The sequence below is a fragment of the Trachemys scripta genome, chromosome 10, assembly GCF_013100865.1.
Source record: "Trachemys scripta elegans isolate TJP31775 chromosome 10, CAS_Tse_1.0, whole genome shotgun sequence".
Classification (NCBI taxonomy): Eukaryota; Metazoa; Chordata; order Testudines; family Emydidae; genus Trachemys; species Trachemys scripta.
The window spans coordinates 34854706-34877493 of NC_048307.1; the positions used below are offsets into that span (position 1 = coordinate 34854706).

General features: G+C 44.4%; 1 protein-coding gene across 2 annotated transcripts in view; it reads left to right on the plus strand.

Annotated features, from left to right (window-relative positions):
- The window catches only part of XPO6 (exportin 6), a 114155-nt gene that overhangs the window by 47576 nt on the left and 43791 nt on the right, over window positions 1-22788 (plus strand). For both annotated transcript variants that reach the window (XM_034782905.1, XM_034782906.1), the window contains exons 7-9: window positions 4836-5292; window positions 9520-9646; window positions 10560-10669. In XM_034782905.1, the coding sequence (XP_034638796.1) occupies window positions 4836-5292; window positions 9520-9646; window positions 10560-10669 (694 nt within the window). The remainder of the gene's footprint in view (window positions 1-4835; window positions 5293-9519; window positions 9647-10559; window positions 10670-22788) is intronic.

The window sequence follows — 22788 nt, forward strand, 5'->3', positions numbered from 1 at the left end:
ACTCTCCACTGAAAATGTGCTACTTCCATTCAAGACTGCACATGTGGCATCTATGCTGTCAGCACCTTTCCTGTTGTGGTGGTGCTGAGGAGGAAGGGCTGTTGAAAAATAGCCAGTTCCTAAATTGTCTGACATCAGTGTTGGCTTTCATCTATGAATTGCAGCTGTAAGTGCATGGGAAGCCAGGAAAGACTGCAGTCTTAACTGATTCATAGATTCCAAGGCCAGAAGGGACCACTGTGATCTAGTCTGACCTTTAACTTCTAATATAATACAGATGTGGCTTTCAGCTCCATATCAGTAACATATCCAAAAGATAAATTAAACGTATACCCTCTACCCACTTCCCCCTCTCGCTGCTTGCACAGCACCATTAGGACTAGTAGCTGCCTTTAGAGCTTGGCTATGCACCTGCTTTGCAGCTGATTCATATACTTGTCTCCCTTCACTAGCTTTGAAAATGGAGTGTGCACATTGCTTAAATGACTAAGATGATGTGCGTATTATAGATAGTTAGCGCTTTTGCAATTTGGAGGAAAGGGAGCTTGTGGATCCAGGAGATTGAACAGGAGCAAATCCCACCCCATCGTTCTGAGGGCCATCAGTTTCCTTGCTGTCTCATGTATCAAATGGTCTGAGTTCAACTCGGCTTGTTTCTGCAGCAACTAAAGATGTCGTAGCCCTTTCTTCCTCCCTTGTTCTGAGAAACAAGAACAAATATTGTGATGCAATTTCACATCTAGTTGTATATAGTAGAGCTCCAGCTGTTAAATTAAAAACCTCTCCGAAGTTGGCTCTACCCTCCACAGAAAAATTTCACAAACTTGTGCTAGTTAAGGATGTTTAAGTCTAAAATGTCAAGTCTCGTAGAGAAAAGAGGAAATTCCCCTACCTAAACAGTGACTTATTTCTTCATATGAGTGTTGACACGCAGTTACAATAAAAGCTTCTAGATCACATAGTGCATCCTGTGAATTAATACAGTTCTTCCGCTATAGTAAAACTAAAGATGTGTGTTGGAACAGATTTCACTTTTCTTCTCATTTGCCATTAAGAACAACTACCCTGATGAACTGGTACAGATCACTTCACTGTGATCAAACTGCTCTAGTAAGTTTACTTAGGCTGAGTAACTCCGAAGGTTATCAAACCAACTGAAAGAACTAAAACTTACAGTGCAGCAGCTTTGGGGACTGCATATGTTAGGATATTAGTGTATGTATCTGAAACTCTTCTAGAAGAACAGTGGTACCTAGTTGTCAAGGGAAAAATTCTTTAACCCTGTTGCAGGCTAAGTATTTGAAGAATCTGAGTATTAACAAAATAAAACAGTACCAGATAGCATATTGCAAGAGTGAACTGCATTGTTTGGTCTAGATTGGTTCTCTGTATGTAAGCTTGGCACTGATATGGGCATGCCTTCGTTACACTGATGTTCAACCAGTATATTTTTGTAGTGCATTGTTGATTTACCAAGATTATTGTCTTTGGAAAAACACTTGATTAATGCTAGTTTGACATTGCTAGTAGCAAATGACTCAAAAGATTGGAGTGATAAATAACGTGGATAGGGCATTCATACAGAGCAGCATGGATTGCTTGGTAAATCAAGCCCATTCAAACAGTGTTTTAGTACAGCCAAAGCAAGGCCATGCATATAAGAACAAAGAAGGCAGACCATGCCTATAGAATGGGGACTGTATCCTGGATAGCAGTGATTCTGAAAAGACCTCCGTAGGAGTCGTAGGAATAAGCAATTAACCATGAGCTCCTGTGCAGTACTGTGGCAAGAAAGGGCTACGGTGATCCTTGGATGTGTAAACAGGGGAGTAAGAAGGTGTCTTTACCTGTGTGTATGATGTTGGTGAGACTGATACTGGAATAGTGTGTGCAGTTCTGGTGTCCATATTTTATAAAGAAGGTTAAAGATTAGAGAAGGTGCAGAAAAGAACCAGAAAAATGATTTGGGGGCTGGAGAAAATGCCTCAGTGAGAGACCGAAGGAGCTCAATGTTTAGCTTATCATAAAGAAGATTGAGAAGTGATGTGATTAGTGTACAAGTACCTCCATTGGGAGAAAATACCAGATACTAAAGGTCTAGCGCAGAAAGATGTAATCCAACCAGTGGCTGGAAGTTAAAGCCAGATAAATTCAAACTAGACTCAGATTCCCAGGTCAGAAGGGACCATTGTCATGATGTAGTCTGACCTCCTGTATAACGCAGGCCAGAGACATTCCCAGAATAATTCCTACAGCAGATCTTTTAGAAAAACATCCAATTTTGAATTAGAAATAAAGCACAAGTTTTAACACTACAGGGTATTAACCATTGGAACAAACTACCAAGGGGGAGTGGTGGATTCTCTCTTGTCTACAAATAAGGCCAGATGCCTTTCTGGAAGATATGCTTTAGTCAAATGCAAGTTATTGGGCTCAGTACAGGGACAACGGGATGAAGTTCAATGGCCTGTGCTTCATAGGAGGTCAAGACTGGATGATTTACTGGTCCCTTTGGGCCTGAATCTTTGAATCTCTAAAACTACTTGAGATCAAGTACTTAAGCTTGTCAGGTCACATGTGATTCCAGTTCATATAATAAAGCATTTATGTTTTACTAATGAGACATACAGAGCCTTTAACTTTGATTTTCTATTAGCATAGATGGCCCTTGGCACTTTCCTCTTTTTTTTATAAGTTTGAATGTAATTAACTATATATTTGGATATGAAACTTTCAAACAGGCACGATAAGGGCTGGGATCCTGAAGCTAAGCTCTGTAGGTATGTAACGGCTGTATTTACAACCAGAACTCTCAGAACTTAGTAAGTTTGCAGTGTTTCCATGTTTTCTAGGAAAAGCAGAGAAATCATTAAAAGAACCCTTAAATCTGTTTAAGTGGCATTTATGCACTGTAGTAGCTTCACCTTTTCCATATTTGGGATATGTCTACACAGCCTACGTTAAAGCGTTTTAACGGGGCTGTGTAGTTGCGGCTCTAGTGCTGGGGGAGAGCTCCCCCAGTGCTTGGAGTGCAGCTCCCAGTGCTGTAGCACTATCTACACTGCCACTTTACAGCGCTGAAATTTGTATTGCTGGGGTGGGGGAGGAGGTTTCATCCCCCGAGCGAAGAAAGCTTCAGCGCTGTAAGTGGCAGTGTGGACAAGGCCTAACACTCAAGCCTAGAATCTTCTTCAACCTTAGGTCCTCTGGTGGGAAATACTGGGGTCTTTGAATCAGCAGCATGTTGCTGAATGGTTTAAGTTCTCATCTGGCCTCTCTTAAAGTGTTGCTTTACTTGAAAGCGACTAAGTGAAAATGGTACTACTATAGTCAAATCTGTTTCTTGGGTATATTCAGCCATATGTAATGAACAAAATGAATAAAAAAAATTAAAATGGACTGCCTCAGTTCTACTAACCATGCAGAATTTAACATAGCTAAGGGAGAGGGACTTGGAACCTCTTTCTCCTTGTGCATCAACATAATTGTTCCATAGATTCATATCTTGTTTAGTAGTTCTCAGTTGTAGCTGACATAAAAGCTACGAAGTTGCATAGTTGCGACTGAGAGCATAATTTCATGACTGTGGGTCTGCATATGTCACAGAGGACCTAATCTAATTTGCACAATGTCTTGCTGGTGGTGATGCACAAGAAGGTAAAACCCTTGTTTGATTTAGATTCTTTGTTGCATTTGCGGGAGGGGAGAAGGAGGCAGGAGAGCTGAACCAGGTCACGTTTCATTTGCAGTGTTAACATAGATGTAAATGGTGAGAGGCTGTGGCAATCTGGAAGTTAAGATCTAAAGGACAGAAGCATCCAGTTACTCAGCCAAACAGCATGCGTCATTCACAGTGCTGAGAAGCACTTGTCAGAATAAACTAGAAAATGTGTGTAAGCAAGTGTAAAGGGCAGTTCTGAAGCTAGTGGTGACAGCAGCCACCTTGCTAAAAATGATGTCACTTGTGATAGAGTAGGAGACCAATAACAGGTTGTAAACCCCATAAAAACTTCATTAAGCATTTTAAAAGTAATCTACTGAGGCAAGATGGAAACTGGATTATAGTCTCTCATGCTATCAATGTCTCAGATTACTTCATTTTGAATAAGAGGCAAAATGTGAATAAAAATTTGAACTGTAATATGTCAAGTGCTTATGAAGTGCTACATATTGCTGTGATCTGCATACTTTTGAGATACTTGTTAAATATGATCTAGTCCACATTAGAAATGAATACCTTTATAAATATTATTTTTTGTAAGTAAGCATTGTATTACAGACAGAATCCACAAAGTTTATTTTCTATGCATGGAAAACATAACTTTGCCAATGATTTAATTATGCAAGTAAATTTTATAGCAGGCTCCCAAGCCCTAAAATAAGTTTATAATGAAAATGCTACCAGAGCCTTAATTAAAGCAGTGCTTGTGTGTGCCATACCAGTAAAGCTGGAAATGTAACATGCTGCAGTACAGAGCTGAATTCTAGCTTTCATTCAATTGTTTTATATACCTCCTCTCAACTGCAGTGCTGCCTGCTGCGGAGTGTCTTAGCCAGACTGAAAGGTTTGGTCAGTCTGAAACTTTAGAACACAAAGGAGGTAGCTGAGGTGAGATGGGGTTGCCTGGTATGCTTTGTAGAATCATATAGCTATTAATGGCATGTTGCATTGAATGCTTGTCTTTAGACATTTAACTTGTTAGATGCATAAAGAGCAGCAATTAAACGCAAAAAATTGCTTTTGATTTATGATCAAGATTTAACTTTACACATCCAGTCCCCCTCTGTTTGGTATGCATACTGTGATTTATGAGTGCATATGCTTTATATCCTAGGTGGTGACCTGTTAAGTAGCCTGTTGCAGAGTCCCAGTGCAGCCAAATTATTGAATCAACCGATCCCTATCCTTGATACAGAGAGTGAATATATTTGTTCCCTGGCATTGGAGTGCCTGGCCCACCTCTTCAGCTGGATCCCTCTGTCTGCCAGCATCACTCCTTCACTCCTCACCACCATATTCCACTTTGCCCGCTTTGGCTGCGACACCCGAGCCAGGAAGATGTCCTCTGTCAATGGCAGCAGCCAGAATTCTGTCTTGGGTCAAGAGCGTGGTAGGCTTGGGATCCTGGCTATGTCTTGCATCAATGAACTTATGTCAAAGAACTGCGTGCCTATGGAGTTTGAGGAGTATTTGCTGCGGATGTTCCAGCAGACATTCTACCTCCTGCAGAAGATTACCAAGGAGAACAATGCCCACACGGTGAAGAGCCGGCTAGAGGAACTAGATGAAAGGTAAAACAAATCAACCAGCTAAGTAACTGTGGTAGGATCTTTTGCTTGCTAAAAGATTGTCTATACTGACTTGCTGTCATGCATGGTGTGTTTAATCACCTTTTTTACAGAGCTCTGTGCTTCTGAAGGACAGCAGGAAGGTAGGTGTGTTCAAGTAAGTTGGTGGCAGGGGGGTTGACTTTGCAAAGTAACTGGTAGTGTAGGTTTGTATTCTTTCCTATCCTCTTCCTCCCCACTCCCCCATTCGTTACTGTTTGACTGCAGGTGTGAGGTGTCACGAGAGCTGAACCTGCCCTTCATTCAGTTGCAGCAGAGCAACAGAAGAGGCACAGTGAGGTAAAGGAATTGCAGTATTCCCTTTCCGGTTCATATCGGCCACCTGTGTGTTTTAAAGTCATGTTTTAAAGGAGTGGGCGGAATGCTCCAGGTCACTCCATGGCTTTGAAGGGAATGAAAACTGGTCAATTTCATACCTTATATTGGGACTTGAGAAGCGTATCTTTGTTTAAAAAAAAAAAAAAAAAAAAAAAAATCAGTATTACGGGATTTTGGAAACTTGAGGTTGCTTGGGGTGTTAATACACTAATTCAGTGGTGTCCAAACTTTTTTGATCGCACCCCTATCAGTAAAAAAATTTTGAGCACACAACCCCTTCCGCGCCGGCTCTACCATTTTTGCCCAAACTGCCAAAGCAAAAAAAAAAAAAAGCCACTCGGACTCCTGCCCAAACTGACGAAGCAAAAAAGAAAGCGCTCCTCCTGCCGCGCACCCGCCAAGGATCCCCTTGTGCACCCCACTTTGGAGACCACTGCGCAATTAACCAGCCTTATGAAAGGAGCCCCAAAATTGAAGGCTCCTTCATGCATTTGTTAATTATAACTTATATCCATGTAAAGGCAGGATAAGTGGAAGCATCTGGGAGGCTTCTAATTCCTTTTTCACTTCCAGAGGGATACAAAGAAACTTGTTGCCTAATTCAATTACGAATCTTTGACATCTTTCATGAAGAGATGCTTCCACTTGTTTTGACAGGCGGGAAAGTCATGTTGCATGGTTGAACTTTCCATGTGTTGAAATAGTCATTAGTGTGGCATAGCAGACCACTACTGATGTTAGCTTCTGTTACAGCACTGCTGTAGGTTTTAGCTTTGGGAGCTCTCTCCTGATGCTAATGTTGGCAGGATATATTTTCTGATGTTGTAATTATGCGAATGTACCCAGATTCACAATTGTAGCCCGTTGCTGTGGATGCATGTTGATAGAAGTAGATAAGTATGGCACTGCACTACCAAACTTCTACTAAACCTTTGATCTTCTTCCCAGACATGACACCCGAGTTTCAATCAAAAGGTTAATGGGTGTGCACAACAGAGGCACTTTGTAACTTCAACTCAGGTGTAAGTCTTGGTTTAGCAAAAACAGGTCAATGTATAATACAGATGCAGTATATCTCTTTCTCTCAAATTACCGTTGATCTTTTTCAGCTGGCTTCTTTAGATACATTTTTAACTCTTCTGGAATTTAAATCTAGATTAACAGTGAATTCTAATTATCCATTTTCTTGACTACCCAATTAGCTTCGACATTACCTAGCTTCCTAACATCAGGTGTGCAGTAGCAAAAATGAAATCTCTAATTGCATGTACATTTGGGCTTATGGATAGAGAACAGATGATTCCAGGAAAGTGAAGCCAGGTTAGTAATGCTGCAGTGGGAAAGAGTTCTTTCCCTACCCCCACCCACCCTCCAGCAGTGTAACAGACTTCAGTGCACAGGGATTTTTCTCCACATGCTATGGAAGCTCTGCTAGAGCCCAGTTTGATTTTTACACGTTGCACTCATTTTGTGTTCTTTTGATGTAGCTCATGTTCAGTGATCTTGAGGTCCATAAGTGAATCTCCCTTTTTGTTAATGCTTAATATGATTTGAATCAGGGATGTAACCTAGATATTTTGACTTAACTTTATAGACTTCTCTAGCTTTTTCATGATTAAAACATTCTCTGGACTGGTTGTCCTACAATCTCTCCCTCCTGTAGATTAAAGAGTCTGCAGTCTGTCACATGGCTTTTTATTTTGTTTTAAGGTTAGCTACACTTTGATTTCCAAGACTTGAGTCAATTCCAAGTTTTCAAGTCAAGCTGTCTTCTCACTTGCCATTTTTAACTTGGCATGGTGCTGAACAAAGCTGACATTGTTGCAAAATACCTTATCTTCTACCTTTAAAACCTTAAAAAGAACAGGAGTACTTGTGGCACCTTAGAGACTAACAAATTTATTAGAGCATAAGCTTTCGTGGACTACAGCCCACTTCTTCAGATGCATAACGAAGAAGTGGGCTGTAGTCCACGAAAGCTTATGCTCTAATAAATTTGTTAGTCTCTAAGGTGCCTCAAGTACTCCTGTTCTTTTTGCGGATACAGACTAACACGGCTGCTACTCTGAAACCTTTAAAACCTTGATTGCCTTAAAAGTTCACTCTTATCTGGGACAGGAGTGACGTGGGGTGATGGTTACTAGTTACTTCATTTACCATGGAGTTAGTACAGTTTTGAGCCTTCTTGATCTTGAGCTTGTAAACTAGTACAGAAAATGTTAACCTTAAACATATTTTGCAATTTCCTATTTGTGTGGCATTTAGTTTCCAGTACCTTTAATGAAATCCGAAGTGTAGTAACTAAGTATAAATGGTAATTCCAAAGCTAACAACTGGCTTAGTGGCTCCTAGAGGCCTACATCCATATAAAACTTTCAGCAGATCTTGGATTAGATCTTGGTTTAAAGAAAGCACTGAGCTCAGGATAACTGTTTCCCACTAGGTTGCTTTAGTTTTGAAGTATTTGGCCAATGACCAGTACATACTTAATGGGAGTCCCTCTTGCCAAGAGGACTGGTGCCAAATAAACTATAAATATAATCTTACTACCTCATGCATTCCAGCAATTGTGTGGGTCCACAGTTTCATAATGACCAGTCTGGGAATGATGCAACTTGCTGTTCCTGTTCAGTAGTGACTCTAGTTTGGAGCTAGCTTTGTTCAACTAAAAGGAAATTTTTTTCTCACAGTGAGGTGTGTTGGACAAATACAGCATTTCCCATCAGCACAGATATAATAAGGGGCTGTCGTTCCTGAGTGTCTTAGAATTTTGTCACTAAAATTATTTTGGTGTCTTCAGCTGTGTAATGTTTCTTTTTAAAAAAAATTCTTGAAATACTTTTTGATATATAAGAACTCTAAACCGTCACATCAGTGGGAGAGATCGGCTTTTCAGCAGTGCAGTTATGTAACTACATCAATGGGGTTCTTGGTATTAGAATGTTCACAAAGCATCCTGTGCAGTGATGGCATACAGGTTTTGCAGTAATATGTAATTAAAATGATATCCTAAACTCTGGTAAAGCTCCATATTGCACAGTGCATGTTCACTCCACAGTAACAGCCCACACTGCAGTTTATAATTTGTTTTAGCAATGCTTTCTTGAAGCTTTAACTACTTATTCTGCCATGAAAGTGTGTCTAAATTTTGGTGGTAGGTTCCTTTTTGGGCCCTTCACTTCATATACTGTAGCATCAGAAAGACACAGTCTTAATCATGGAACTGACTAATCCTAGATCTGGGGGAAAACTGACAAGGCGTGTTTAAATCAAGACTGCCTCTCTTTGTAAAAGAGATGGTCTAGTTCAATCACAAGCTCTTGGACTTGATGCAGGAATTACTGGGTTATATTTCCCCAGTTCCCGGAGTACGTCCTATTTATCTCCATGACATGGGTGTTGCCGTTGGTTTGTTTTTAATACCAGAAAATCAATTCCCAATATCTGTGTTTATCCCATTCAACAGTATCTCCCCAAGTGCTACATTCTGTTGACTAACCCCATCCATATCCATTCAGCTATGATGGGTCTTACTGCTAAATATTTGTAGCACTAAGGGGGTTGCTTATCTGAAGGCCTTATTTAATTCATATTGTTTTATCTGAACACTAAAGTTGCTTTTGACTAGACTGTCTTTTCTGCTGTGTTTCAGGTGTTAATGGAATGAAGGGTTGCCCGTCCTGTAGGTAATTGTTGCAGGGCTTTATATTTTAATTGTACTACTGGCTATTAAATGTCGTTTTTATTTAATGAAAGGGCTTTGAGTGACTTTTTCACTATTTCAATGAAATTGTTTTTCCCCCATGGCTTCCTTCATGTTTTATCAATTGTTTTCTCTCCTTTTTCCTCTAGCTACATTGAGAAGTTTACAGATTTTCTGCGTCTCTTTGTGAGCGTCCACCTAAGGAGGATTGAATCATACTCTCAGTTCCCAGTGGTTGAATTTTTGGCTCTTTTGTTCAAATACACCTTTCATCAGGTACAGCACTGACACTGCTTTGATCTTAGTCCATCCTTCTTTGTATGTCCTAACCATGTATGATATGGGTAAAGGATAGCTTATTTCCCAATAGGTCTGATAGCTCAAAGGCAGCCCACTAAAACTTCAGTTTCATGCCTTTTTAGCAACTGAACATGTTATACAGATTTATACTGGCTTAACACCTTGGGACTTCTTGGAAGCCTTCATGCACTTTCTAATAGCATAACACGCAAGAAATCTTGCTCCTGGCCCCAAATAGTTGAAAAACGATCAGATCTAGTTATCTTGCATGAATGACTTGGCTGGCTTTTATCTTTGTTGCTGTTTTAATTGGGTTTGGAGAAACTTTTTTGAAAAGTCTCTGTATAACCCCCACACATCTATGCTGGGGGATGGCTTTTTTGTCACTTCTGAAACTGTTGTTTTTACAGCTTCTCTCAGGCTTGGTGGGGGATGATTTTTATCTCTCCCCATCCCCACCCTCCAATACCGTGACCTAGAGTGTCACCTTAAACCTGCTACAAGATTAACTGCTTTCACACCATTCAATTAAACTTACAACCTTATTTGCACTTGTAATTATTCATATGTTGTGACATGGGAGGGAACTGCAAAAGGAAAGATACTTGCCTAGTTCAAGGTCACAGGAGGAGTCAGTCAGAAGCTGGACTAGAGCCTGGGAGGTCTTGGCTCCCAGTCCTAAACTCAGACCTCACCCCCCTTTTGACAGTTCAGGCAAGTAGGGTTTTTCCAAGTGACACGGAAAATTCCTAACTAAAGCAAATCTGCATCACTTAATGGAAGTGTCCTTCCATTCTTGAAAGTTTCGCACCAACTCAAATTCTGGCTACATATAATCTATATTTTACTGCAGTTCATGATGTTTAATATGGGGTTTTGTGTATTTCAGCCTACCCATGAAGGTTACTTTTCTTGCTTAGACATTTGGACACTCTTCTTGGACTATCTTACTAGTAAAATTAAAAGTCGTCTAGCAGACAAAGAAGCAGTATTCAACAGGTAAGCAATGCCAGCAACTGTTAACAAAAAAGAGCTTCAAAGATACTGCGTAAAAATAGCTTTGTCTGTGTGGAGCTCACGCTTGCCTGCTGGTTATGCCTGAGTCATCACACTAAGGGCAAGCCTGTCTTGTATTTCCTAATTATTTTACCTGCAGAAGCTATTGTAACAAAATATAGTTTGGGGGTGATAGGTTCTACGTGCTTGTGCAGTTCAAGACCTGACACTAAAGCAGGGGCAGGCAAACTTTTTTTGACCTGAGGGCCGCATCGGGTTTCGTAAATTGTATGGAGAGCCGGTTAGGGGAGGGGGTCGTGGCCCGGCTCCCACCTCTTTTATCTGCCTCCTGCCCCATCCAACCCTCCCTGTTCCCTGATGGCTGCCCCCCTCCTCCCTCCAGGACCCCTGCCCCCATCCACCGCTCCCTGCCGCCCCATCCAACCCCTCCTCTCATTCCTGACGCGCCCTCCCCCGGACCCCTGCCCCATCCAACCACCCCTTCTCCCTGTACCCTGACTGCCCCCTGCCGCCCCATCCAACTCCCCCCCCCCCCGCTTCCTGACTGTCTCTCTCTCTCCCCCCATTCAACCCCCTGCTTCCCCCCACGACCGCCCTGACCCGTATCCCCGCCCACCACCCTGAATTCTCCTGCCCTCTATCCAACCCTCCCTGCCCCCTTACCATGCTGCCTGGAGCCCCGGTGGCTGGCGGCACTACAGCCGCACCGTCCGGCTAGAGCTGGGCCACCGCGCAGCATAGAGACTGGGTCAGGCCTGGCTCTGCAGCTGCGCTGCCACAGGAGCTCACAGCCCTGCCGCCCAGAGCATTGCGCCGGTGGCAGAGCGAGAGAGCTGAGGCTGCAGGGGAGGGGGAACAGCGGGGGAGGGGCCAGGGCTAGCCTCCCAGGCCAGGAGCTCGGGGGCTGGGCAGGACGGTCCTGTGGGCTGGATGTACCCGTGGGCCATAATTTGCCCACCTCTGCATTAAAGTAAAGAGGCAAGAACTGATACTTCAGAGAATAAAACCATACCCTAGCCTGGCAACGTTGCATTATAGAATACTGGGTTGTCTGAATTGTATGTGTTGATACCTGGATGACATCTTGCTGTGTTGGTTAGGTATCTAACAATAGCATGTTAGACATAATTCCTGGTTTTTGTTGGGACTTTAATATTTACCAGTTTGACTACTAAGAATGCAATATGAATTCTGAAGCTTGGAAATATTGCACTCCAGTGTCTTTATGCAGTGTCGCACTTTAGGAAAAACATTAATTTGTGCACAAAAATAATAAATCTGTTTAATCAAACTGCATTTTGTGTATAAACTGTATTTTTGCTTTATGTAATATGACTATAGGGAAGAAAGATGGTCCGCTGGTTAGGGTACCGACTAGGACTTGAGAACTTTGGGGCCAAGTACCACAGACTCCTTATGTGACCCTGGGCAAGTCACTTTGTCCCTCTGTGCCTTAGTTTCCCCATCAGTAAAATGGGAATAATAGCACTTCCTGCCTCATGGGGTGTTGAGGGTTAATATTTTAAAGATTGAGGTGCTTGGATATTACGGCAATGGGAACCATTAAAAGATAGATTAAAAACAGCTCACACTTGATGCAGCACATGATTGAACATAAGAATGGCCATACTGGGTCAGACCAATGGTCCATCTAGCCCAGTATTCTGTCTTCCAATAGTGGCCAATGCCAGGTGCTTCAGAGGGAAGGAACAGAATAGTAATCAAGTGATCCATCCCTTGTCGCCCATTCCCAACTTCTGGCAAACAAAGGCTTCAGAGCATGGTTTTGCATCCCTGGCCATCCTGGCTAATAGCAATTGATGAACCTATCCTCCATGAACTTATCTAGTTCTTTTTTGAACCCTGTTATAGTCTTCGCCTTCACAACATCCTCTGGCAAAGAGCTCCGCAGGTTGACTATGTGTTTGGTGAAGAAATATTTCCTTTTGTTTGTTCTATATCTGCTGCCTGATAATTTCATTTGGTGACCCCCAGTTCTTGTGTTATGAGAAGGAGTAAATAACGCTTCTTCCTTATTTACTTTGTCCCCACTAGTCATGATTTTATAGACCTCTATCATATCCCCTCTTATTCGTCTTTTTTCCAAGATGAAAAGTCCCAGTTTTATTAATCTCTCCTCATATGGCAGCTGTTCCATACCCTTAATAATTTTTGTTGCCCTTTTCTGTACCTTTTCCAACTCCAATATATCTAGTTTGAGATGGGGTGACCAGTTCTGCACACAATATTCAAGATGTGTGCGTACCATGGATTTATATAGAGGCAATGTGATATTTTCTGTCTTATTACCTATCCCTTTCCTAATGATTCCCAACATTCTGTTCACTTTTTTGACTGTTGCTGCACATGGAGTGGATGTTTTCAGAGAATTATCCACAATGACTCCAAGATCTATTTCATGGGTGGGTAATTTAGACCCCATCATTTTATACGTATAATTGGGATTATGTTTTCCAATGTGCATTACTTTGCATTTATCAATGTTGAATTTCATCTGCCGTTTTGTTGCCCAGTCACTTACAGCTTTAAGTTCTTCAAAAGTGATCCTGACTCAAAACCTTTGTGGTCAGACTATTCAGGCAATGAGACTCTGAACATCTGACCCTGAGGGGCATTGTTTCTCAGTTGTATTTTCATTCAAGCGAAAGTTGGGTGGAAGTACAGAAAACACTGAACTTCCATTGTCTAAAATGCTTCGTGGTGAGAATGTTACCACCACTGTATGGTGCTGCTGTTGAAGTATGAGGCAGTGAACATCATTCACTATCAAACAGTTGACAGATGTTTGGTGTCCAGATGATTTCTTTTAGTGGGATCCTTGACTTATTATAGGCTCACTTAAATATATTAAAGTGCAACAGAGGGTCCTGTGGCACCTTTAAGACTAACAGAAATATTGGGAGTATAAGCTTTCGTGGGTAAGAACCTCACTTCTTCAGATGCAAGTAATGGAAATCTACAGAGGCAGGTATAAATCAGTATGGAGATAACGAGGTTAGTTCAATCAGGGAGGGTGAGGTGCTCTGCTAGCAGTTGAGGTCTGAACACCAAGGGAGGAGAAACTGCTTCTGTAGTTGGAAAGCCATTCACAGTCTTTGTTTAATCCTGATCTGATGGTGTCAAATTTGCAAATGAACTGGAGCTCAGCAGTTTCTCTTTGGAGTCTGGTCCTGAAGTTTTTTTGCTGTAAGATGGCTACCTTAACATCTGCTATTGTGTGGCCAGGGAGGTTGAAGTGTTCTCCTACACGTTTTTGTATATTGCCATTCCTGATATCTGACTTGTGTCCATTTATCTGCGTAATGACTGTCCAATTTGGCCAATGTACATAGCAGAGGGGCATTGCTGGCATTTATAACATTGGTGGACGTGCAGGTGAATGAGCCGGTGATGTTGTAGCTGATCTGGTTAGGTCCTGTGATGGTGTTGATATGTGGGCAGAGTTGGCATCGAGGTTTGTTGCATGGGTTGGTTATGGTGCGGTGCGTGGTTGCTGGTGAAAATATGCTTGAGGTTGGCGGGTTGTCTGTGGGCGAGGACTGGCCTGCCTCCCAAGGTCTGTGAAAGTGAGGGATCGTTGTCCAGGATACTTACATCTGAAGAAGTGAGGTTCTTACCCACGAAAGCTTATGCTCCCAATACTTCTGTTAGTCTTAAAGGTGCCACAGGACCCTCTGTTGCTTTTTACAGATTCAGACTAACACAGCTACCCCTCTGATACTATAATAAAGTGGCTATTAAAAATGTGATTTTGAAGACTGTTTTCAGATCAGGTTAAAATAAGGTTAAAAATACATAATATGTTTGTTGAATGACTTAATATAGTGTGACAAAGTTCCTCCTCTATCTTGGTGGGTCCTGTGCTTATTGGCGGATTTTCTTGCCTCAGAGATTCCACCATGTGGGTTGGGGAACAGCCCAGAGACCTTCCCCTCTGGAAGAACCCACAATCCAGGTCAATTGGGAGATTTGGGGGGAACCTGGGCCCGCCCTCTACTCCGGGTTCCAGCCCAGGGCCCTGTGGACTGCAGCTGTCTATAGTGCCTCCTGTAACAGCTGCATGACAGCTACAACTCCCTGGGCTACTTCCCCATGGCCTCCTCCAAACACCTTCCTTATTCTCACCACAGGACCTTCCTCCTGGTGTCTGATAACGCTTGTGCTCCTCAGTCCTCCAGCAGCACACCCTCTCACTCCCAGCTCCTCGCGACTCTCACTCCCAGCTCCTCGCGCCTCGCACCACAAACTGAAGTGAGCTCCTTTTTAAAACCCAGGTGCCCTGATTAGCTGGCCTTAATTGATTCTAGAAGCTTCTTCTTAATTGGCTCCAGGTGTCCTAATTAGCCTGCCTGCCTTCCTTAACTGGTTCTAGCAGGTTTTTTTTTTTTTTTTTTTTTTTTTTTAAATGGAGATATCCTATCTCCTAGAACTGGAAGGGACCCCGAAAGGTCATCGAGTCCAGCCCCCTGCCTTCACTAGCAGGACCAAGTACTGATTTTGCCCCAGATCCCTCAGTGGCCCCCTCAAGGATTGAACTCACAACCCTGGGTTTAGCAAGCCAATGCTCAAACCACTGAGCTATCCCTCCCCCCAGTTCCTGATAACTCTAGTGCAGCCTCTGCTCTGGTCACTCAGGGAACAGAAAACTACTCATCCAGTGACCAGTATATTTGCCCTCTACCAGACTCCTGTACCCCACTGGTCTGGGTCTGTCACATATCCCTCTCCCCTGCTCAACGCCAAGGGGTTGGGCAGCTTGAGACGCCAGACAGTGCACACGTGACAAACCATCAGCATTGCCATGACGGCTCCCTGCTCTGTGTTGCACACGGAACTGGAAAGGTTGGAGGGATAAGAACCATCTGGTCACCTTTGTGTTCTTCTCCTTGTTCCGCTGCATCCATTGAAGAGGGGCATGGTCGGTCACGAGGACAAATCTGCGCCTGAGCAGGTAGTAGCGCAATGTTTCCATGGCCCATTTTACAGCGAGGCATTCTCTCTCCCCCACTGCATATTTTTGTTCCCTTGGAAGGAGTTTCCGACTGAGGTATAGAATTGGGTGTTCCTCCTCCCCGACCATCTGTGATAGAACGGCCCCCAACCCTACTTCCGATGCATCCATCTGCAGGATAAACTCCTTGGTGAAATCAGGGGCTATCAGTGTGGGGTTACTGCAGAGGGCAGTCCGTAGGTCTGTGAATGCTTCTTCTGCTGCGTCAGACCATCTCACCAGATCAGGTCCACGGGCTTTCACTAGGTCTGTCAGGGGGCTTGCCCTTGTGGCAAAGTGGGGGATAAATCATTGGTAATACCCCACCACACCTAGGAACGCCCGGACTTGTTTCTTGCGACTTGGTCGGGGCCAATTTTGGATGGCTCTAACTTGTTCACTTGGGGTTTTACCAGACCTTTTCCCACAATGTAGCCAAGATATTTGGCCTCTGTAAACCCTACAGCGCACTTGGCAGGGTTTGCTGTAAGGCCAGCTCGCCTGAAGGTATCGAGGACTGCCTCCACCTTCTCCAGGTGGGTGTCCCAGTCTGGGGTATGAATGACCACATCGTCCAAGTAGGCAGCAGCATAATTGTTATGCGGGTGTAATAGCTTGTCCATGAGGCACTGGAAGGTAGCTGGGGCCCCATGTAGTCCAAAAGGGAGAACAGTATATTGAAAAAGACCCTCTGGTGTAGAGAACGCAGTCTTTTCCTTTGCATCTTCTGCAAGGAGAATCTGCCAGTACCCCTTTGTCAAGTCTAGGGTAGTCAAGTACCAGGCATTACCCAGATGGTCCACTAGCTCATCTATGCGAGGTATGGGGTACGCGTTGAACTGGGATACTTCGTGTAGTCGCCGGAAGTCGTTGCAAAATCTTGAGGTGCCATCAGGTTTGGGCATCAGCACGATTGGGCTGGACCACTGACTGTGGGATTCTTCGATGATCCCCAACTCCAGCATCTTTTTTTACTTCTGCTTTTATTTCCTCCCTCTTTGCCGCTGGCACCCAATAGGGCCTCATTGTTACTCTGGCCCCAGGGTTCGTGACGATGTGGTGATATGTCTCGGTTGTTCGACCCGGTTTTGTCGAGAACACATCTTGGTTCCGGAAGATCATCTCAGACATCTCATTCTTCTGGTCTGGTGTTAAATCGGGAGACCCTCTCACCTGTTTGGAAGGCTTGTTTTCCTGGGTTGGGTCTTTTTGGACCGTTGTGCATGCCTCTTGTGCATGCCAGGGTTTCAGAAGGTTAACGTGATAAATCTGTTCTTGTTTTCTGCGTCCTGGCTGCCGCACCTTGTAGGTTACTTCCCCCACAGGTTCAACCACCTCATAGGGCCCCTGCCGTTGGGCCAGAAGCTTGCTTTCTGCCGTGGGTACCAACACCATAACCCAATCCCCTGGTTGGAACTATCGCACTTTTGCCTGGCGATTGTAATGGGTTTGCTGGGCCTCCTGTACCTTCTCCAAATGTTCCCGTACAATAGGGCTAACCCAGGCTATCCGGTCTAGCATCTGCATTACATGCTCTATTATATTTCTCCCCTCATTGGGTTCCTCTTCCCAGATCTCTTTGGCGATATCTAGCATGCCACGGGGGTGATGCCCCTTTAATAACTCGAAAGGGGAAAACCCAGTTGAGGCCTATGGTACCTCCCGAATAGCGAACATAAGATAGGGTAGTAGGGTGTCCCAATCCTTCCCGTCCCGACTTACCACCTTCCTTATCATAGCCTTGAGGGTTCAGTTAAATCTTTCTACCAACCCATCAATCTGCGGATGGTAGACCGAAGTTCTCAGGGTATGTATATGGAGCAGCGTACAGAGGTCCTTCATTAGCTTCGACATAAATGGGGTTCCTTGGTTAATATCTCCTTCGGTAGCCCCATTTGGGCAAAGATCCCCACCAGCTCTTTGGCTATAGTTTTAGAGGCCGTGTTCCACAGAGGGACGGCTTCTGGGTAGCGAGTAGCATAGTCCAAAACAACAAGTATATATTGGTGGCCCCGAGCCGTCTTCTCCAGGGGTCCCACTAGGTCCCTGGCTATTCGCTCGAAGGGGACCTCTATGATAGGAAGGGGTACTAAAGGTGCCCTCAAGTGGGGACGGGGACTGTGCAGCTGACACTCCGGGCAGGAGGCACAGTACCTCCGCACTTCTTCATGTACTCCGGGCCGGAAGAACCGTCGTCGGACTCGTGCCAGGGTCTTCTCTACCCCCAAATGCTCCCCAAAAAGATAACTATGAGCCAGACTTAATACAGCGTTCTGGTGTTTTTGAGGTACTAGGATCTGCTGTACCTTCTGCCCCTGTACTGATGCAACCCGGTATAAGAGATCCTTCTTCATTATGAAGTAGGGTCCTGGTCTCTGAGTTTTCCCTTCCACGGGGACCCCATCTATTTCAGTCACCTCCTTCCTAATGTTGTCATACCTTGGGTCTTCTGCCTGGTCCCATCCAAAATTTCCTCTCCCGGGGCTAATCTGCCCAAGATCTAGGGGCCCAGTCTCTGTTGCCTCTACTGGTTCAGAAGCGTTAGGGTGGGGGTCAGACTCAGGTGCTTCTCCCTCCTGCGTAGCCTCCTTTTCAGCTGCGCGGGCCTGCCTACCTACAAGAACGACCCTCTGGCTTTGGGTCAGTATTTGGGTTCCCAAGGCCTTAGCTGTCCTTCTTTCTTTTTGTCTTTCTACCCTATCTGGGAGTGGAGAACAAATCTGGGGATATTTCAGAGAAGATTGGGGGTTGACAGTCTGCTGTGGATGCCTCACCAATTTTAGGGTCCCCATCTTTCTCCAATCCCCCTACTGGGAGTAAGTTTCCAAACCCTGGGAAGTCCCTCCCTATGAGCACCAGGTATGGGAGTTTAGGGACTACACCTGCTGCTACCTCAGTAGTGTTCCCTTGGATCTCTATTTTTACTGGGATGGTGGGGTAGTAACTAACTGTCCCATGGACACATGTTATCCCCGTACGTTTAGCCTGCAGCAGTTGACTACGCTTCAGGAGCTTCCCTGAGATAAGCGTGATAGCACTCCCCGAATCAACCAGTTCTGTGGTCCCTACTCCATTTAGTTTCACTGGTCTGATATACATGTGGGCGTCTCACTAACCCCACATAAGGTGGATTAGGGAGCATGGATCTGCCCAGTTCCCCAGGTTACACTGCATAGGCTCCTCAGCATTGGGACACTGTGCAGCTATATGTCCCCGCAGGCATAACATCTGTATGGAGCCCTAGGCATTCCCCGGTCTTTTGGTTTGGGCAGTCTAACGTCACGATCCTCTTCTCCCTCAGTGCTCTGACTCTTTGTGGCCTCTGATGGGCCTTCAGCCTCTCTCTCTTTTTCCACCTGGGCCCTCCTGGTTGCCCAGTCACCCGAACTTTAGGGCTTGGTGCTACTAGTTTAACCCAGGGTGCCTCTTCCTTAACTGGTCGGGTCAGCTCCCTCGCTGTCCTTTGCCTCTCTACCAGAGCGACAACCTCATCATAGGTGGAGGGTTCGTTCTGGCTTACCCAGGCACAAAGGTCTGGTGGTAGTCCCCTCATGTATCGGTCGATGACCAGAACCGCTAGTATCTCTTCCGCACTCCGGGACTCTGTTTGCAACCACTTTTGTGCAAGATGGATGAGGTCATACAATTGGGACCACAGGGTTTTGTTGTCTTGATACCTCCAACTCTGATACTGCTGGGCCCGCACTGCTGTCGTTACCCCAGATCTGGCCAGGATCTCTGCTTTCAGCAGGGGGTAGTCTGCCGCATCCTCTTCAGGCAAATCATGGTAGGCCTTCTGGGCCTCCCCACACAGGAATGGGGTAAGGATGCCAGACCACTGATCTCGAGGGCAGGCCTCCCATAGGGCTGTCCTCTCAAAGGCCAGAAGGTATGTCTCTACATCATCCTCCCGTGTCATTTTCTGCAGCCAATGGCTGGCTCGAATGAGCCACGTCCCATCATGGCCGCGATTCAGCTCTGTAAGGGACTTTACCTGGTTTACCAGTTCCCGCAACATAGCTTGGTCTTGAGCAGCCTGGTCCATCAGCAGGCGATTAGTCTCTTGCTGCAGCCGCACTGCCTCCTGTTGGGCGGCTGCCTGGACACGGGTAGCCTCCTGCTGGGCCGCCTTGTATCAGTGCCCGCACTACGTCATCCATTATGGTGGGGAAAAAAATAAACCCTCTCCCTTTTTGTTGTTGTTGTGTGTTTTTTTTTTTTTTAAATCACCCTCCTTCTGCCGCGCTGTGCACCCCAAGATGCTATTCCTAACACCAGTGTGCCAAACTTCCTCCTCTATCTTGGTGGGTCCTGCTCTTATTGGCGGATTTTCTTGCCTCAGAGATTCACCATGTGGGTTGGGGAACAGCCCAGAGACCTTCCCCTCTGGAAGAACCCACAGTCCAGGTCAATTAGGAGATTGGGGGGGAATCCGGGCCCGCCCTCTACTTCGGGTTCCAGTCCAGGGCCCTGTGGACTGCAGCTGTCTATAGTGCCTCCTGTAACAGCTGCATGACAGCTACAACTCCCTGGGCTACTTCCCCATGGCCTCCTCCAAACACCTTCCTTATTCTCACCACAGGACCTTCCTCCTGGTGTCTGATAACGCTTGTGCTCCTCAGTCCTCCAGCAGCACACCCTCTCACTCTCAGCTCCTTGCGCCTCTTACTCCCAGCTCCTCACACTCGCACCACAAACTGAAGTGAGCTCCTTTTTAAAACCCAAGTGCCCTGATTAGCCTGCCTTAATTGATTCTAGAAGCTTCTTCTTAATTGGCTCCAGGTGTCCTAATTAGCCTGCCTGCCTTAACTGGTTCTAGCAAGTTCCTGATTACTCTAGTGCAGCCCCTGCTCTGGTCACTCAGGGAACAGAAAACTACTCATCCAGTGACCAGTATATTTGCCCTCCTGTACCCCACTGGTCTGGGTCTGTTATAATACATATGCATGACCATAGAAACCAGAAAAAACAAAAATTTGTTGATTACAATATGTGATTATAACATTTTCTAACAAAAAGTCAAAAAGGAGCTCAGTCATATTCCTAGTTTTGAGACACATAGTAGACCAAGAATATAGCTAGTGAATGATAGTTACCATTAATGAATTAGCAAGTTTTATGGTTTATGGATTTTAAAAACAAAGTTACCTGGTGAATGTTCTCTATTAAGAGAAATGACTTAATAGCGCCATTGGTGTAAGGGAATTGAACCTCTATAACACAATGTATCAGGTAAGCTAAAGTTAGCAGTTTCTCCTCTTTGTCTGCTTGTCTGCTTATGTTTAAAGCAGATGGTTCAGCCCCTGTTCCATAGATCCCTTTGCTACCACCATCTTGGCAGCTCTGGGCAAGTATCTCCACCAATGGCTTAAAACTACTTAGCATGAGGACAAGGGAGACCTGTATTCAAAGTAGGCAGATTTAAAACTCTCCATTACATGTCGTGGTTTGTGCTGACTACAAGAAAACCCTTCCTTTCCCAGTGAACATGCTAAATATAAATAACTGATGTGTTGCCAAAAAAGACATTCTGATAGGAACAAGTGCAAAACTAGCTAACCCAGCCAGCCCTTGTCTGTTCAATGCTGGGAGTTGCTTTATTGGATTTTTCAGATGAGTTCAGATGTGAGAACTTGCCAGTCTCAATAAACTGTTCACCAAGCTGCACACAATTATGCCGAATTCTCACTGGTCACTCCTCTTCTCCCTCTTTTCCCACAGTGATCGTGGGCACATACCTTACCTAGTTATATATTCATTTTTTGTGATATAGGAAAAAATCAGAGTAATATTAGCTTCTTTTGTTGAAGATCGCATTTCTGATTTTCAAAGAAAGATATTCTATGAGCTGCCTAAACTTGTATTGCTCTTTCTGTAAAGGTGCCTGTTTTTAGCTAAAGCTTCTATGGCTATATCAAACATGCAGACTGTTGTAGAAGTGTTTATATGTCTTAATTTGATGATGTAGGTGTGGTTACACCACAGGAATAGCGTGTGAAACTTCCTGTTCCCTGTGGTTTATGAATTTTACATTTAAACCAATAGCGTAGCATACAAATTACCAAATCCACGTTTACATCATCTTTTCAGTAACACGCCGATAGTATAGCAACCCTTCATTGAAAGCATCTGACTGCTCAGTTAGGGGCACAGCTGATTGGACTGTCCCTTACATTGCACCATGCTCTGATTCTTCTTGTTACTAGTATAGAGAAATTCCTAGTTTTCCAGCCTGCTCTTTCCTGGAGAAAGGCATGACCTGGGACATTCTTCAGAGCAGTTGTTTTCTAAAAGGATGGTAGGAAACATTGGGTCTCCAGAGCAACTTGACAGTCCTGTGTCACCACTGGTGGCTGCTGGCTGTGTTCCAGCCCAGGGCTGTTCTGTGTTGATTTTGCAATTTGGCATTACTCGTAGTTGATTGTGGGGGAAAAAACATTTTTGACTTTTGTATGCTACATTGCAGATATCTTGAGAGTAAATAAAATCTGATGCTGGCTGTAGGTGTGAAAGAATTATCATGACTTTCTTGCACAATAACGGGTCAACTTCAAAACAGCAAAACAAGTACGACGTCAGTGGGAGCTACAAGGCACTAAGCACTTAAGAAAATCATGCCACTTATTTAGATGCCTAAAGATAGGCACTTAGGTTTTTGAAAATCTTAGCCTAAACCACATGAAGGCACTGGAAGACATAAGTTCTCTGGGGATGACCTTCTAGTTTAAACCATTACTACCTGCCCACAATCTTGCTATCTATCTGAACCTTTGCTGTATAGTTAAGACTTGAGGATTGGTTTTCCCACCCCGCCCATTTACAAGTTGGTCTCTCCCTTGGACAAAGGTTAATCAGAATAATGTGGTGGTCAGAGCAAGTGGTGTTGCAGTTTTGAAGTTATTTAATTGTTTGCCTATCCGTATTATAGGATTTTGATAACTGTGGTTGGCATCTCTGCTAGGCTTTTTAGCAGCAAGAAGCAGAACTTGACCATTGGTTATAACCCATCTTTGCAGGTCTAGGTTGGATATTAGGAAACACTATTTCACTAGTGGTGGTGAAGCACTGGAATGGGTTACCTAGGAAGATG